The sequence below is a fragment of the Cnephaeus nilssonii genome, assembly GCF_951640355.1.
Source record: "Cnephaeus nilssonii genome assembly, chromosome: 7".
In the NCBI taxonomy this organism is placed as follows: domain Eukaryota; kingdom Metazoa; phylum Chordata; class Mammalia; order Chiroptera; family Vespertilionidae; genus Cnephaeus; species Cnephaeus nilssonii.
The window spans coordinates 19,555,053-19,569,525 of NC_137078.1; the positions used below are offsets into that span (position 1 = coordinate 19,555,053).

General features: G+C 40.8%; 1 protein-coding gene across 1 annotated transcript in view; it reads left to right on the forward strand.

The window, feature by feature from the left end:
• The window catches only part of SYCP2L (synaptonemal complex protein 2 like), a gene marked incomplete at both ends in the record, with an annotated part of 61,941 nt that overhangs the window by 36,350 nt on the left and 11,118 nt on the right, over positions 1–14,473 (forward strand). The window contains 8 exons of the mRNA XM_079776417.1: positions 112–205; positions 675–757; positions 10,516–10,666; positions 11,268–11,317; positions 12,904–13,033; positions 13,356–13,406; positions 14,105–14,178; positions 14,329–14,398. Of these exons, the coding sequence (XP_079632543.1) occupies positions 112–205; positions 675–757; positions 10,516–10,666; positions 11,268–11,317; positions 12,904–13,033; positions 13,356–13,406; positions 14,105–14,178; positions 14,329–14,398 (703 nt within the window). The remainder of the gene's footprint in view (positions 1–111; positions 206–674; positions 758–10,515; positions 10,667–11,267; positions 11,318–12,903; positions 13,034–13,355; positions 13,407–14,104; positions 14,179–14,328; positions 14,399–14,473) is intronic.

Sequence of the window (14,473 nt, forward strand, 5' to 3'; positions counted from 1 at the left end):
AAGACCAACTTCTAATTTTTCATATGCTATTTCTGAGCTTTAAATTTTCCTTAAATTAAAAAAAAAGATTCCTAGTTTTAAAAGTCATGTGGCTTTTGGCTTGCATTTCAGATATTGTTTGACCAGATAAAAATCTCCTCACAACTTCTTGATAAGTTTGAAAAGGAAGAACCTGAGAGTCCTATCAACCACAAAAGAGAGACAGGTATATTGGGAAATAACACATTTTTGTACTCTGAATACCCATAAAAATAATGATAAAACCTTACTTGGAAGAGGTCACTGAAAACCTATGATCATATAAGAGTAACAAATGTATTATTGTGCCTTTGGAGAAAGAAAACTTCTAAGAGCCTTGAATTATTTTGCCCACCTGATACATCTCTCTTCTGGGTCAATTGGAAATAAAGGAGAAAACATGATGTGGGTGGCAGGCAGCAGGAGACAGGGTGTGCAGGAGCATCTACCTACAAAGCTGACCCCGCACACATCACGTACCCCTTAGGAATTACAGCCCAAGGCTGCTTTCTATAGCCCCTATAGAGTTACCAGCTCTTACCAGAATATGGTGAGATCCCTATGCTGAGGGTCCCACGAAGAGCACTTGGAGAGAGTGCCCACTGTCATGTGTGGATTTTGTGATCACCTTTATATGCTCTTTCTTAATGTGATAGACCAGGCAGAAGAAGAGTTAACGCCTGCCGAAGTTGACTACTGCCTAATAACTATCCCCTTAAACGACCAGTCTGAGCTTTCTGTGAGTATGGGGTGTGGGTGACAAGATTCTGAACTGTGTCCACTAGGATGCTAACAGGTGGAAGCACTCTCCTGGCTTGTAGTCCATTTCCTCCAGGCTAACCCTCTGTCTCTGTTTTGGCCATCCTCTCCTTTCGATTATTTTTGCCCGTCATGATTATGTGATCTCTCCTTTCTCTCAACTTTTGACTCTCTCATGGAATGAGTGACTTATCGGGCTGTGCCTCATTCCCTCATTTGGGATCTGGGGACTGAGATGTAGGGAAAGGAGCCTAATCTTTGGGGACATACCTGGTTTTTACTTACTACCTGTGGGAACTCGGGCAAATTTCCTAACATCACTGAGCCTGAAGATTCCCATCTCTAAAACAGAGGTGGTAGCTGATTCTCAATGTGGATCTCTGCGATTAAAAACAGAATGTGTGTACAACACCTAACACACTGCTTAGCATGGATAGGTATTCTGCCCTTTCTCCTTTGCTTATATTTGACTAGAGGCCCGGTGCATGAAAATTCATGCACTGGAGGGGGGGGTCCCTCAGCCCAGCCTGCCCCCTCTCACAGTCCGGGAACCCTCAGGGGCGGGAGGCGACCGGGCAATCAGGGGAAGGTGATGCCCCATCACACCTCTGCTGCTGCCACGCCGGCAGCGCAAGCCTCGGCCAGCCCTGGTACCTGAGCCTTGGGCAGCCCTGGGCAGCTGGGGGCCTGAGGGGACTGGGGGACTCTGGAGGCAGGTGTGTGGAGTGGCCGGACCTGCCTGGGGGCAGGCCTGGCCTTACTGCATGCCTGCCGCCCCAGCGGGGCTGAGGGGACTGGGTGCCGCCATCTTGTGGCTGTGGGCGCCACCATCTTTGAGGGTGTGACAGTCAGTTAGCATATTCCCTCCTTATTGGCTGTAGGTGCCGCCTCTTTGAGGGCATGGCAATCAATTAGCATATTCCCTCCTTATTGGCTGTTGGTGCCGCCATTTTCCCCCCAATTTTTTAAATTAAGGTGGCGCTGCCATTTTTGAAGGTGAGGCAATCAATTAGCATATTCCTTCCTTATTGGCTGTGGGTGCCGCATCTTTGCGACGGCATGAGGGTCAATTAGTATATTCCCTCTTTATTAGATAGGATTATCTGGACACATCATACAGAAGTGTGATGACATTGTAATGATTTTTTAAAAACAAACATTACTCCTTTAGACAATTAGTCTCCTTGGCAGGTTATGCATTTATCCCAAACAATTTTGATGCTATTAAAGACATTTTTTTTTGTAAGTTTTCCTTTGATGTTTCCCTTAGTAACTTTGGAATACTGTGATTGTCCTTGATAGTGGCAAATTTTTGCCTGAGAATGAATATCAATTTATTGGAATAGCCAACTCTAATAAATAAAGAGCCTGTATCTTAGTATTCAATGGAAATGCTTTCTTTGGAGGTGGCTCCAAAAGAATGATAAAAGAGGGCTTCCAAGACTCTATAATTAAACACATATTTTTTCTGCAGCAAACAAAGATAGCTGATAATTCAGCTGAAAAATTGAAACTGGGTGATACACAACAAGGTCAGATTTTTTTTAATCTATCATAAATAAGACTTGAATGGTATTTTATATTTAAATATTTAATTGAGAAACATTTTTTTTGTTTTTAATTTTCATTAGAAGTTACTTCAAAACATGAGCATTCTTCAGATTTACAAGAGCAATCAGGAAAAATTCTGGTTCCTAAAATGAAAGATAAATCCAGGTAAATGATTTTCAAAACTAACAAATTATGTAGATTGCTGTTAATGTGACTAGTTAATGCACAAGTCAACAGTCTAGGTTATCCCTCTTTCCTGTACCTGGCCACGCCCCACAAGAGGAGAGAGCACTGTGTGCAGTTCTCTGTAGAATGATTGGAGCAGAGGTGGAATGTTCTCCTGACTATAGGTCTCTACTACTATACCCCCAGTGCTTTCTTTCGTGATGTATTTTTCTGCAGAAAAACATTGAATATCCCCAATCAGAAAATATATATCATTGGCATTAATTAATTGGCCACTTTTCCATATAGGCCTCTGAAGAATAGATCATAAGACAAGTGATTTTTTTATGGTTTGAGACATAATTAAAATGAATTAAACTGTACATATGTTAAGTGTATAATTTAATGATTTTTGACATATGTCTATACCAGGGACCATGACTACAAGCAGATAATGACCAATCATCACCAAGAATTTCTTCCTGCCCCTTTGAACTCCCTCCCTCCTGCCCTTCTTTATACCCCTCCCACCCCCACTGCAATCACTGATCTATTTTCTGTGACAGATAAGTTTGCCGTTTTAAAAATCATGTAGAAATGGAATCAAACAGAAGCTATTTTTCTAGCTTCCTTTTTAAAGTGTAATTATTCTGAGATTGATCCATGTTGTATGTGTCAGCTGTTCATTCTTCTATGTTGCCCCGTAGTGTTCCATTGTATGTGTGGATACACTGCAAGCTGTTTATCCATTCACCTGTTGATTGACATTTGAGTTGTTTCCAGTTTTTTGTTGTTACAAGTAAAGTCTTTAGGATTCATGAATAAGTCTTTGCATGGACGCATGCTTTCTTTTCTCTTGGGATGGAGTGGTATGGTTGGATCATTGTTGGTGTATGTTAATTTTTTAAAAAATACTGTCAAATTGTTTTCCAAAGCGATTGCAGCATTTTACATTCCCACCAACAATTTTTGAGAGTTCTAGATGCTAGACATTCTTGCCAGTAGTTGGTAATGTCTTCCTTATCTTGCCATTGCAATGGAAGTGTAGTGGTATTTCATGTGGTTTTAATTTGCATTTCCTTTATTTGTAACAGATCCAAACTAGAAACAACCCAAATGTACATCAATATATGAATGGATAAACAAATTTTGTTATATCCATACAGTGGAATAGTACTCAGAAATAAAAAGAAATTAACTATTGATATAGGCAACATGAATGAATCTCCACATAATACCAAGTCAAAGAAGTCAGACAAAAAAAGAGTAAATATGGTATGATTCCATTTACATAAAATACTAGAAAATGCAAACTAATCTCTAGAAACAGAAAGTAGATCAATGATTGCCTGGAAATGGGTTCATTGGCCCCTTTTTTATTGTGATAAGAGCACTTAACATGAGCTTCGCCCCCTTAACAAAATTTTATGTGCCCAATACAATATTGTTAACTGTAGGCACATTATTATACAGCAAATCTCTAGAACTCATTTATCTTGTGTAATTGAAACTTTATACTTGTTGAATAGCAAATTTGCATTTCCTCCTCCCCTCAGCCCCTGGAACTCACTATCCTATTCACCCTTTCTGTGAATTGACTTATTAATTAATTAATTAATTAATTAATTAATTTATTTATTTATTTTCTCACCCAAGAATATGTTTTATTGATTTTAGAGAGGGAGGGAAAGGATGGGGGGGGGGAGGGAGAGGAAGAGAGAGAGAGGAAGGGAGGGAGGGAGAGAGAGAGAGAGAGAGAGAGAGAGAGAGAGAGAGACACTGATGTGAGAGAGAAACATAGATCAGTTGCCTCCTGTACATGCCCTGCCTGGGCATCCAACTCTCAACCTAGGATGTGCCCTGACCATAAATTGAACTCACAACCTTTTAGTGTATGGGATGATGCTCCAACCAACTGAGCCACCCATCCAGGGCTGAGTTTGACTTTTAGATACCTTGTGTAAGTGGAATCGTGCAGTATTTGTCCTTCTGTGACTGGCTTATTTCACTTAGCATAATGTCATTCAAGTTCATGTTGTTGCACATCGCAGAGTTTCCTTCTTTTTTAAGGCTGATGAGTATTCCATTGTATGTATATATCACATTTTGTTTATCACTCATCTATGGACATTTAGATTGTTTCCATATCTTGGCTATTGTAAATAATGCTGCAGTAAACATGGGAGTGAAGATATTTCTTCAAGATCATGATTTCAATTCCATTGGATATATGGGATTGCTGGATCATATAATAGTTCTATTTTTAATTTGTTTTAAAAAATGCCATACTGTTTTCTATAGCACCTACACCAGTTTACATTCCCATGAATTATGCAAGGGTTCCAATTTTTCCACATCTTCAACAACACTTAGATTGTATTATTGTTAATCCTCACCTGAGGATATTTTTTCCGTTGATTTTTTTTTTTTTTAGAGAGAGTGTAAGGGAGGAAGGAAGGGATGGATGGATGGGTGGAGGGAGGGAGGGAGGGAGGGAGGGAGGGAGGGAGGGAGAAAGACAAGGAGGGAGGGAAGGATAAAGAATGAGAGAGAGAGAGAGAGAGAGAGAGAGAGAGAGAGAGAGAGAGAGAGAGAGATCAACATAGGAAAGACACATCGCTTGGTTGCCTCTCACATGCACCCCAACCAGGACCAGGGATCAAACCTCCAACCCAGGTACATGTCCTTGACTGGGAGTTGAACCCAAGACCCTTTGGTCCATGAAACAATGCTCTAACCACTAACACACACTGGCCAGGGCAAAAGCTATCTTTTTAGCACCCCAGGGGATTCTAAGGCAGACCCAGGCAGGAAGCACTGCTCTGCAGCTTTGCCAAAGCTGGCTGCTTATCTGCGGGTCCTACCCTGCCTTCCTCTTTGCGTGCCTGACAGAGAAGGGTTCCACAAAGGTTTGTTTTGTTTTAAATAACTAGTTGTTGTCAGGCAGAAGACCTATGGAAATGGATGGCGAGATAAGTTCTCTGCAGGTTATGGTGCTTCCCATGCACGGGGCTCACATCAGACAAAGGGTATATGAAGGGGAAAAAAGTTAGGGCTGTGAAAGGAGGGAAGGAGAAGGTGGTGGTTATACAGTTCCACTGATTTGATATATTTTGTTTTAGGAAAGAATCTACTTTCAAGAGTGCCAGAAAGCAAAAAAGAAGGATGTCGGTAATGAAGTAAATTTTATTGTTTGGAGGCATTACTTCCCAAATTTTAGTTATTTGCATACGTATCTTCAAAATCCATTATGGCTCTGCTGTTTATCTCTATTTTTCTCCATTAAATTGATCTTAAACTTATTTTAAAGGGAATTATTTCACTTCCAAATGGAAAATCAGCATGAGTTGTAACAAATAATAAGGCTTCAAAGAAATACAATAGAAATAACAGTTATCATATCAAACTGTACTTGTATTGGGCTTTGAGGCTAAAGCCTGTTCTTGCTTTTAAAGAAAAGATAAGTAGAAGAGAAGGGTTCAAGACCTACTGACACTTGAGATTTATCCTGAATGGAAGCAGACGTGGTAATGAAGTGAAAGGAATGTTTTGCTCTGAGTCAATGGCATGGTTTTGTTTCTCTGGGCACCAACTTACACCTCTCCAGCTTGCCTCCCACTTTGGGATGGATGGTCAGCACTCTAAATCTGCAGTCACAGCATTAAAAATACATATATAATGAATATTAAATGAAATTTTTACAAACTTGAGATCATGAGCTTCAAACAAAGAGTTAAGGCTCTTCCTGGCTTGCTTTTAGCAATGGCTCTCACTTTCCACTGCCCACCTTCTAGTTGGAATCATCAAGGGAGCTGATACAAAAACCGCAGCCTGATGGTTCTGACTTAGTTGGTCCAGGGGAGAGCTCAGGCATCGGGATTTGTTTCAAAGCCCCCTCCTGGTGACTCTAATATGAGCCAACCTGAAAAACTGCTGCTGTGGGTATTGCACTTTTTAAAATAACTTTCAGCCCCCTGAAAGTTAAGTATATGTATGTATGTGTACACACACACACACACACACACACACACACACACACACACACAAACATTTAAAAAATTGATTTCAGAGAGGAAGGGAGAGGGAGAAAGAAATAGAAACATCAATGATGAGAGAGAATCATTGATTGGCTGCTTCCTGCACGCCTCCTATTAGTCATCGAGCCCACAACCTGGGCATGTGCTCTTGACTGGAATTGAACCCTGGACCCTTCAGTCTGCAGGCCTATGCTCTGTCCACTGAGCAAAACTGGCTAGGGCTTCATCCCCTTTTATAAAACTAAAGAAAGTGGGAAAACCTTGCTGTGAGATTTTTTTTAATTGGGTGCATTCAGTGAAGTGATGCTTGCTCCTTTACAAGACGCTGGCTGAGCAACTCTGGAACGAATGTGGGGGTTCTGCCCACCTTTTTTATTTTCCTCACAAAAGGAAGATGCAGATAGGCCTGGCTCACAGAGTGCCTTTCACACATGAGCTTCTCTACAAAAACGGTGAATTGCTCAACATTTTAAGTTGGGCCTTCAAAAATAAACTCATTTGGAAAATAGTTCACCATCACCCACCTTAAAGGTTATGGGTGTGTTACCATAAACAAGGGTGACACTGCTTCCCACCCTAAGCTGCTTCTACGCTTTGCCATTTCAGGCACAGGGTGGGTCCTCCCTCTGACGTGTGTCAGGTCGAGAAGAGCATGGGAGGTACTGTCACCACTTAATACTTTGGGATTCAGGAGAATGCTCCCCGGCCTGAAATGGGAACGAGCTGTTAAGAGCTGAGTGGTAGAGCCCCTGTTGAGAGAGGCATGGCAGCACCAGGCCCGGGTCTCCAGAGGGCACAGGAGACAGGGCTCAAATAGAGATGTGTTTTATCAAAGTCAAAACATACTTCATGTTAAAATTTCTTTGTTTCCGCATTTCTAAAAATGAATCCAAAAATAGAAAATTAAAAAAAATATTTAAGTGTCATTGTAGAGTTGAGTAATCCACCAGAACAGATTAAATTGTCCTTAAATCTCTAACCTTTACAGTTCAGGCTCAATTTCTTTCTTTTTTTAAATCCCCACTCAAGGGTTTGTTTTTCATTGATTGGAGAGAGAGGGAGAGGGAAACATGGATGTGAGAGAGAACCATCGATCGATTGCCCCAAGGAATCAAACCTGTGACCCTTCAGTGCATGGGATGACATTTTAATTACTGAGCCACACCAGTCAGGGCCTGCTCAATTTCAAAAGGCTTTAAGGTTTAAATAGAAATGACCCTCTTATTTTTATTTTGGTTCCTCTAAAATGTAGACAGGCATGTCTTTGAAAAAATCATTGTTATACTTTCTTTTTATTTTTTTTTTAATCTTTATTGCTCAGATTATTACAATGGTTCCTCTTTTTTCCCCCCATAGATCCCGTCCACCCAGTTCCCATCCCACACTCTGCCCTTACTCCCCCCCCACACTGTCCTCATTCATAGGTGTACGATTTTTGTCCAGTCTCTTCCCACACCCCCCAAACCCTTTCCCCCTGAGAATTGTCAGTCCACTCCCTTTCTATGACCCTGATTCTATTATATTCACCAGTTTATTCTGTTCATCAGATTTTTTATTCACTTGATTTTTAGATTCACTTGTTGATAGATATGTATTTGTTGTTCATAATTTTTATCTTTACCTTTTTCTTCTTCCTCTTCTTAAAGAATACCTTTCAGCATTTCATATAATAGTGGTTTGGTGGTGATGAACTGCTTTAGCTTTTTCTTATCTGTGAAGCTCTTTATCTGCCCTTCAATTCTAAATGATAGCTTTGCTGGGTAGAGTAATCTTGGTTGTAGGTTCTTGCTATTCATCCCTTTGAATATTTCTTGCACACTCCCATCTGGTCTGCATAGTTTCTGTTGAGAAATCAGCTGACAATCATATGGGTGTTCCTTTGTAGATAACTAACTGTTTTTCTCTTGCTGCTTTTAATATTCTCTCTTTGTCTTTTACTCTTGGCATTTTAATTATGATGTGTCTTGGTGTGCCTCTTTGAATTCCTTTTGTTTGGGGTTCTCTGTGCTTCCTGGACTTGTAAGTCTATTTCTTTCACCAGGTGGGGGAAGTTTTCAGTCATTATTTCTTCAAATAGGTTTTCAGTATCTTGCTCTCTCTCTTCTTCTGGCACCCCCATAATTCGGATGTTGGTACGCTTGAAGTTGTCCCAGAGGCTTCTTACACTATCTTCAACTTTTTGGATTCTTTTTTCTCTTTTCTTTTCCGGTTGAGTGTTTTTTTGCTTCTTTGTATTTCAAATCTTTGACTTGATTCTTGCAATCCTCTAGTCTGTATTGGATCTCTGTATATTATTTTTTATTTCAGTCATTGTATGCTTAATTTATAGTTGATCCTTTTTCATATCCTCGAGGGTCTCGCTAAATTTATCGGCCTTTTCTAGAAAATTCTTGAAAAACCTAATAACTGTGGTTTTGAACTCTATATCTGGTCGTTTGCTTTCCTCCATTTATTTCATTTGTGACCTGTTTCTTTGTCTCTGCATTTTGGCTGCTTCCCTGAGTTGATAGAGTGGCTTTGTGTTCTAGGTGTCCTATAGGGCCCAGTGGCTCAGCCTCCCCAGTTACCTGAGGTGGACACTCTTGGTGCACCCCTTTGTGGTCTGTGTGCACAGTCTTGTTGTAGTTAAGCCTTGATTGTTGTTGGTATCACTGGGGGGAATTGACCTCCAGGCCAATTGGCTGTGAGGATAAGCTGTGTCTACAATGGGAGAACTTCTGTGCTGGAGACACCCTTATGAGACAAGACTTGCTTCAGTGGGGCTTTGGTGCTCACTGAGTCTGCCCCCTGAGTGTGTCCCTTATGGATCTGAGGAGTTGTAATCTGGATGGTCCCACTCTGACCCCTGGGTACACTGGCTCTTGGATCTCCAAGGAGGTGCTAATTTAGCCTCTGCCTGAGGCCACCCAGCAGGAGCTACAGAGAGATCTGCAGATTCCTCTTCTTTGTTTGGGGTTTGGAGGTGCCCAGATGAAGCCCAGCTGTGAAACAATGCAACCTGCTGCAGAGCTGTGGGCCTTCTTTTGGATGTTCTGGGTCTCACTGACTCAGCTGCAGTTTGTTAGGTAAGTTTAAAATTCAAAGGGCCAGGCCATTCATATTCAAAAGCCTCTATGCTCAGCTTAGATGGGGCTGAGTTTCAGGGCGGAGCAATCACCAATGGCTTCATGGGGTGGAATCTCAGGGCAGAGCAAACAGCGATGGCTTCCTGTCAGCTCTGCCCTAAGAGGCCCCTGGTTTTCAGTGTCCCTTGGTAATTGCTGCAAGCACCTCTGCGAGAAAGCCACCCTCGAGTTTCGCCCACTACCAGACAGTTAACTTTCTCCCCGTATGAGTCTGGGTCCCCAGAGTCTCGCCCGGAACTGGATTCAGAGCAGTTGGGAACTTTTGTCTCCCTCCCGATTGAGAAAGCCCGCCTCATACTCAGTTGTCAACCCTCTCATTGCGTGCGCGCACCTGCGTACCTCTACCTTCCACAGATCCTGTAAGTCTCAGTGTGCTTTTCTCTTTCCTTCTAGTTGTAGAATTTCCACTTAGCCAGCCTTCCTGTAGTTCTGGATGATGTCCGTTTTGTCTTTAGTTGTAGTTTTGAAATTGTTGTGCAAGGCAGCAGTTTAGGTGTTCACCTATTCTGCCATCTTGGTTTCTCCCATTGTTATACTTTCTTTTGTTGTTTGGTAGTATTTTGAAGTTATAGTGTTGACACGATATTGAGGTGCATCAGCTTTTAAACAGCTACCTCGAATCTCTTCAGTTGCAATTATCTGACTAGAGAGGATTTTGTCATCCTTTACAACAGCCGCTTGGTTGAGAATCGACTAATGAAATCATCTGTTTCTTCTTCCCCTCCTTACTTCGGTGCCTTTTTATTATGTTAGAGTTGCTGTTACTCCTCTTTTGTCTAACTTTGTAGTGGTATGTTTAATTGTACATAATGGGTACTGACACCCCTTTAATAGGGTTCACTTACTATCTGTGTTTGTAGAAGTTCAATTACAGGAAACACCTCTTCTCGGAGAGTAATCAAGATTCAAGTTCTAGTGCTACTGTACTCTCTTGGGCCATTAACCAAGACAGGAAATCCCTAAAGCCATATGCTGGTGGGAAAAAGACAAGAATCAGAAGTAGCTTAAAAAGTAAGTTTGGTGACTGTCTTCTTTTGAGTCATTTTTCAAGTAAATCAACAGGTGTTTATTTCTCAGTATGTGATGAGAGAGGGTGCCAAAGAGATGTGCGATCCTGATATTCTCCTTTCCTGCTACAATTACATTGAAAGGCAAAATGTACGTGTGTGGAACAGTACAAAAACATGGAAGGGGCCATAACTGTTAAATCTGAGCTATAGATAAGTGAAGTGGGAGTTCAGATAAGAGGAATCTGATAAGAGCTGGAATCTTCAGGAAAAGCTTCAGGGCAGAGCTGGGTGGGGCCTGAGCTTATCCTTGAAAAAGGATAGGTGTGCAGAAGGGGGAGCATTCTAAGTTAGGTAACTCTCCAAGGACAGACAGAGGACCCCAGGACCACATTCAGGGACATGATCTGGAGCCGAGAATTCGTGCGGGCTGGTGAGGAACAATGTTGAATCATCAGAAAGGGATCTTAAGAGACAGACATCTGAGCCAGTTGTAGAAAACAGGAACTGCTTCTTGCCTGGATGTGTATAATTGGGAGAGGGATACATGAGTTTTTATATTTCTCATAAGTAAATTTATCCACTTTTTCCTTTTTTCGTTTTAGTCTTGCCGCTTTTCCCTCCCAGTCCGGCCAGTGACCGTTATAAAGACCAAGTAAGTCAGTTTTTCCTGGCTGCCTTGTGCCCTGTGGCATCATCATGGCACAGGTAGATTTGCTTAGGGTTAAACTGTATTTCTTTAAAAAAAAAAAAAAGCAGTGGTTGTAATCCACTGTCAGTAGAAACTACAAGGACTTCTAAACATTTAATATGACCTTGGGTAAAAACTTAGGATCTTTTTACATTGTTCTCAGATGTTGCTGAAAGATTATAATAGTGCTTAAAATCTGGGCTGTTCTGATTTACTGCAAATGTGTGCTCTTTTGAGTTTATTTTTAAAAATAAACTTCTTAGTTTAATTTCCCCTTAGTATTCAGTTTGTTGATACTTCCAAAGCTTTTAATGATTTAGACATTTAAACCTTTATTTTGCAAGTGGTTGAAATGCCTTCAGGGTTATGTAAATATTGAATAAACCCTCAAACTTTCTTAATTTCCTTCAATTATCCTTGTTTTATAGAAATGTAGTTAAGAATAGGAACACCAGTGTCCTCCAGACCAATGCAAAGCCTAATTTTAGCTGAATCACCTCTCTCAGCAGCTGGCTTTTGTTTCTTGTTAAATGAGAAACATCCGGTCTGGCTGCTGGGATTCTGAGGGCATCCTCAGCCTTGTGGTTAGTGCTCCAGTCGTAGCGAGTTATCTGCCCCCCACCTGCCTTCCTCCTTCAGCCAGGGGAGTGCTGCCCACAGTGCATCTCAGGGCCTGTCCGGTCCTCTCTGACAGAGGACGTGTGCAGATTAAACCTGGGAGCCAGAGTAAGTACCCCCATATTTATTCAACCTGAAATAATGAGTTATCAGTTAGAAACAGACCTAGAGAACAGTGTTCAGTAAATACATCTTATGTTTTAAATAAGCACCAAAGAAACGTCAAAGCTCTGAGAACCCATAAATTGAAGCTGTGCAAGTGATGAGAAGTCTATGCTGACTTTCAGTGAGGGCATTGCTGAGTTTGTACAAATATTGTTATTCAAAATTCACTTTTCTGTGTTGGAGTATAAGAGAATAATTTAGAGCCGGAGCCAGCAAACTTTTTCTGCAAACAGCCAAAGAGTAAATATTTCCAACTCTGTGCGCCATATGGTTTCTGTGGCAACTATTCAACTCTGCCATTGTAACATGAAGGCTGCCCTGGACAAAACTGAAACAAATGGGTGTGTTGTGTTCAAATAAAATGTTATTTACCAAAACCTGATTTAGAGCAGTGGTTAACTTGAGCAGTCATCAGAATGACCAGGAGGGTTTGTTAACATGCAGGTTGCTGGGTTTCATTCCCAGAGTTTCTGATTGAGTAGATGGGGCTTGAGAATTTGCATTTCCATCAGGTTCCCAGGTGTTGCTGATGCTGTGGGCTGGGACCACATTTTGAGAACTTTGAGTTATTTTTTTTATTTAGAATTATCAATTGATATATGACCTAATGTGCTCCAACTCAGGGATCTTATAGTCTTGGGGTTTCAAATGGAGCAAAGCCAATACTTAAACTTTTAAAAAGGATATTGGAAAGGTCTTAGAATTTTTTGATAACTTGTCTTGAGTGGTTATGAATGTTAACACTTCTAAAATGTATTACATTTTAGGTTAAACTTTTAACACCATTATGGAAAGGTGCCTCCAGGCAAAATGACGCCATAGATCCAAAAATTTCTGAAACAAAATTTCAGGGTAGTTCTGCCCATTTAATTCCTGAAACCTCTTCCCAGAAAACAGGTACCTGATTTCTGTTGAGTTACATAGAAAACAATTATATTCTGGGAAAGGTAGTTTGAAATAAATAAAATGTTTTTCTTTTACTGTCTGTTAAAGTGTGAAAATATGCTGTTCTTCTCTTTAATATTCTCATTGGCAAAAGATAGAGGATGATTAAGTTGTAATGTTACTTTAACAGTTGAGATCAGCTTGTGTATAAATGAATGCTTTGTTCTCTTTTAAAGAAATAAGAAACTCAAATAATGACTTGCTAGCAGGGAGTGGTCAACTTTTTTGGTAAAGAACTGGATAGTGAATATTTTCTGCTTTTTGGCCCCTATAGTTTCTGCTGCAACTATTGAATTCTGCGGTTGCAGCACAAAATCAGCCACAGGTAAGATGTAAGCCAATGGGCATAGCTGTGATTCCATAAAACTTTATTTATAAAACCAGGCAGCGGAAGCGGCATAAGGGGCCAGAGTTTGCTAGCCCTTGACCTATTGGGTTTATCTTAACCACCACTGTATTTTATTGAAACTATTTGCATCTTTTAAACTTGTAAGAGTAGGGGTTTTGCTTCTCTCACCTTTATCATTCTGCAGCTTACTTACCATATTGCCAGGCACATAATGGCACCAAGAAAGGCAAATGACAACCTTTCAGCTTGGCTGCCACTGGCAGAAAAGAAGGAAGGGAAAGAAACAAGGAGAGAGGAAAATTAGCAGTAGAGACTAAGAGGAAATAGGGGAGTGGAACTAAGAGAGAGAAGGAGCGGGATCACAGGGTTGAGGCAGTAGAATCCTGGCCCATGAATTTGGCGCCAGAGAACATCTATTAAAAGTGCTGATCTAATTGAAGGAACTGCCTATTCATTTTATCTACAGTGCATCTTAGGGCCTCTCAGGTGAACTGCTGACCCAGTGACCATACATGCCATGAAAGATACAAAGTTTGGGGTTTTTCTTTCTTTCAGTTAATACTGTGTCCCATTGTTTTTGATGGATTTACTCTATAGAGGGATAGTGAAATGTTAGCGCCTGAGCTGCTTCATAGTGTGTTCATTCCCTTGAAACTGTTCTCTCTGATACTCAGAACTTGAGAGCCCCCACCCGCTGAGCAGTGTCTCTTCACTGGAGCACTCAGAAGTTGAGCAGAATGTATCTAAGGTACTATTTAATTGTTGGGTTTCCAGAATTAATGTTATATTTGCATAATGTACTGGCTTATTCCTTCTTAAAGGATAATGTAACATCATTCGTGTTTTATTTGGAAACAAATATGTACATGTATTTGTGGTCTTCTTGCCTTTTTTCAAGACTATAACTGAAGACTCATTGATGAAAAGTGCTAACCTCAAACATAAACTGGAAAACCTGGAAGACAAAGGTGAGATAATACTAAACTCTTTTTGCAGAATTAGACAAAGCAAAATTAATCAGATTTGGGGGGCTGTGATATTAT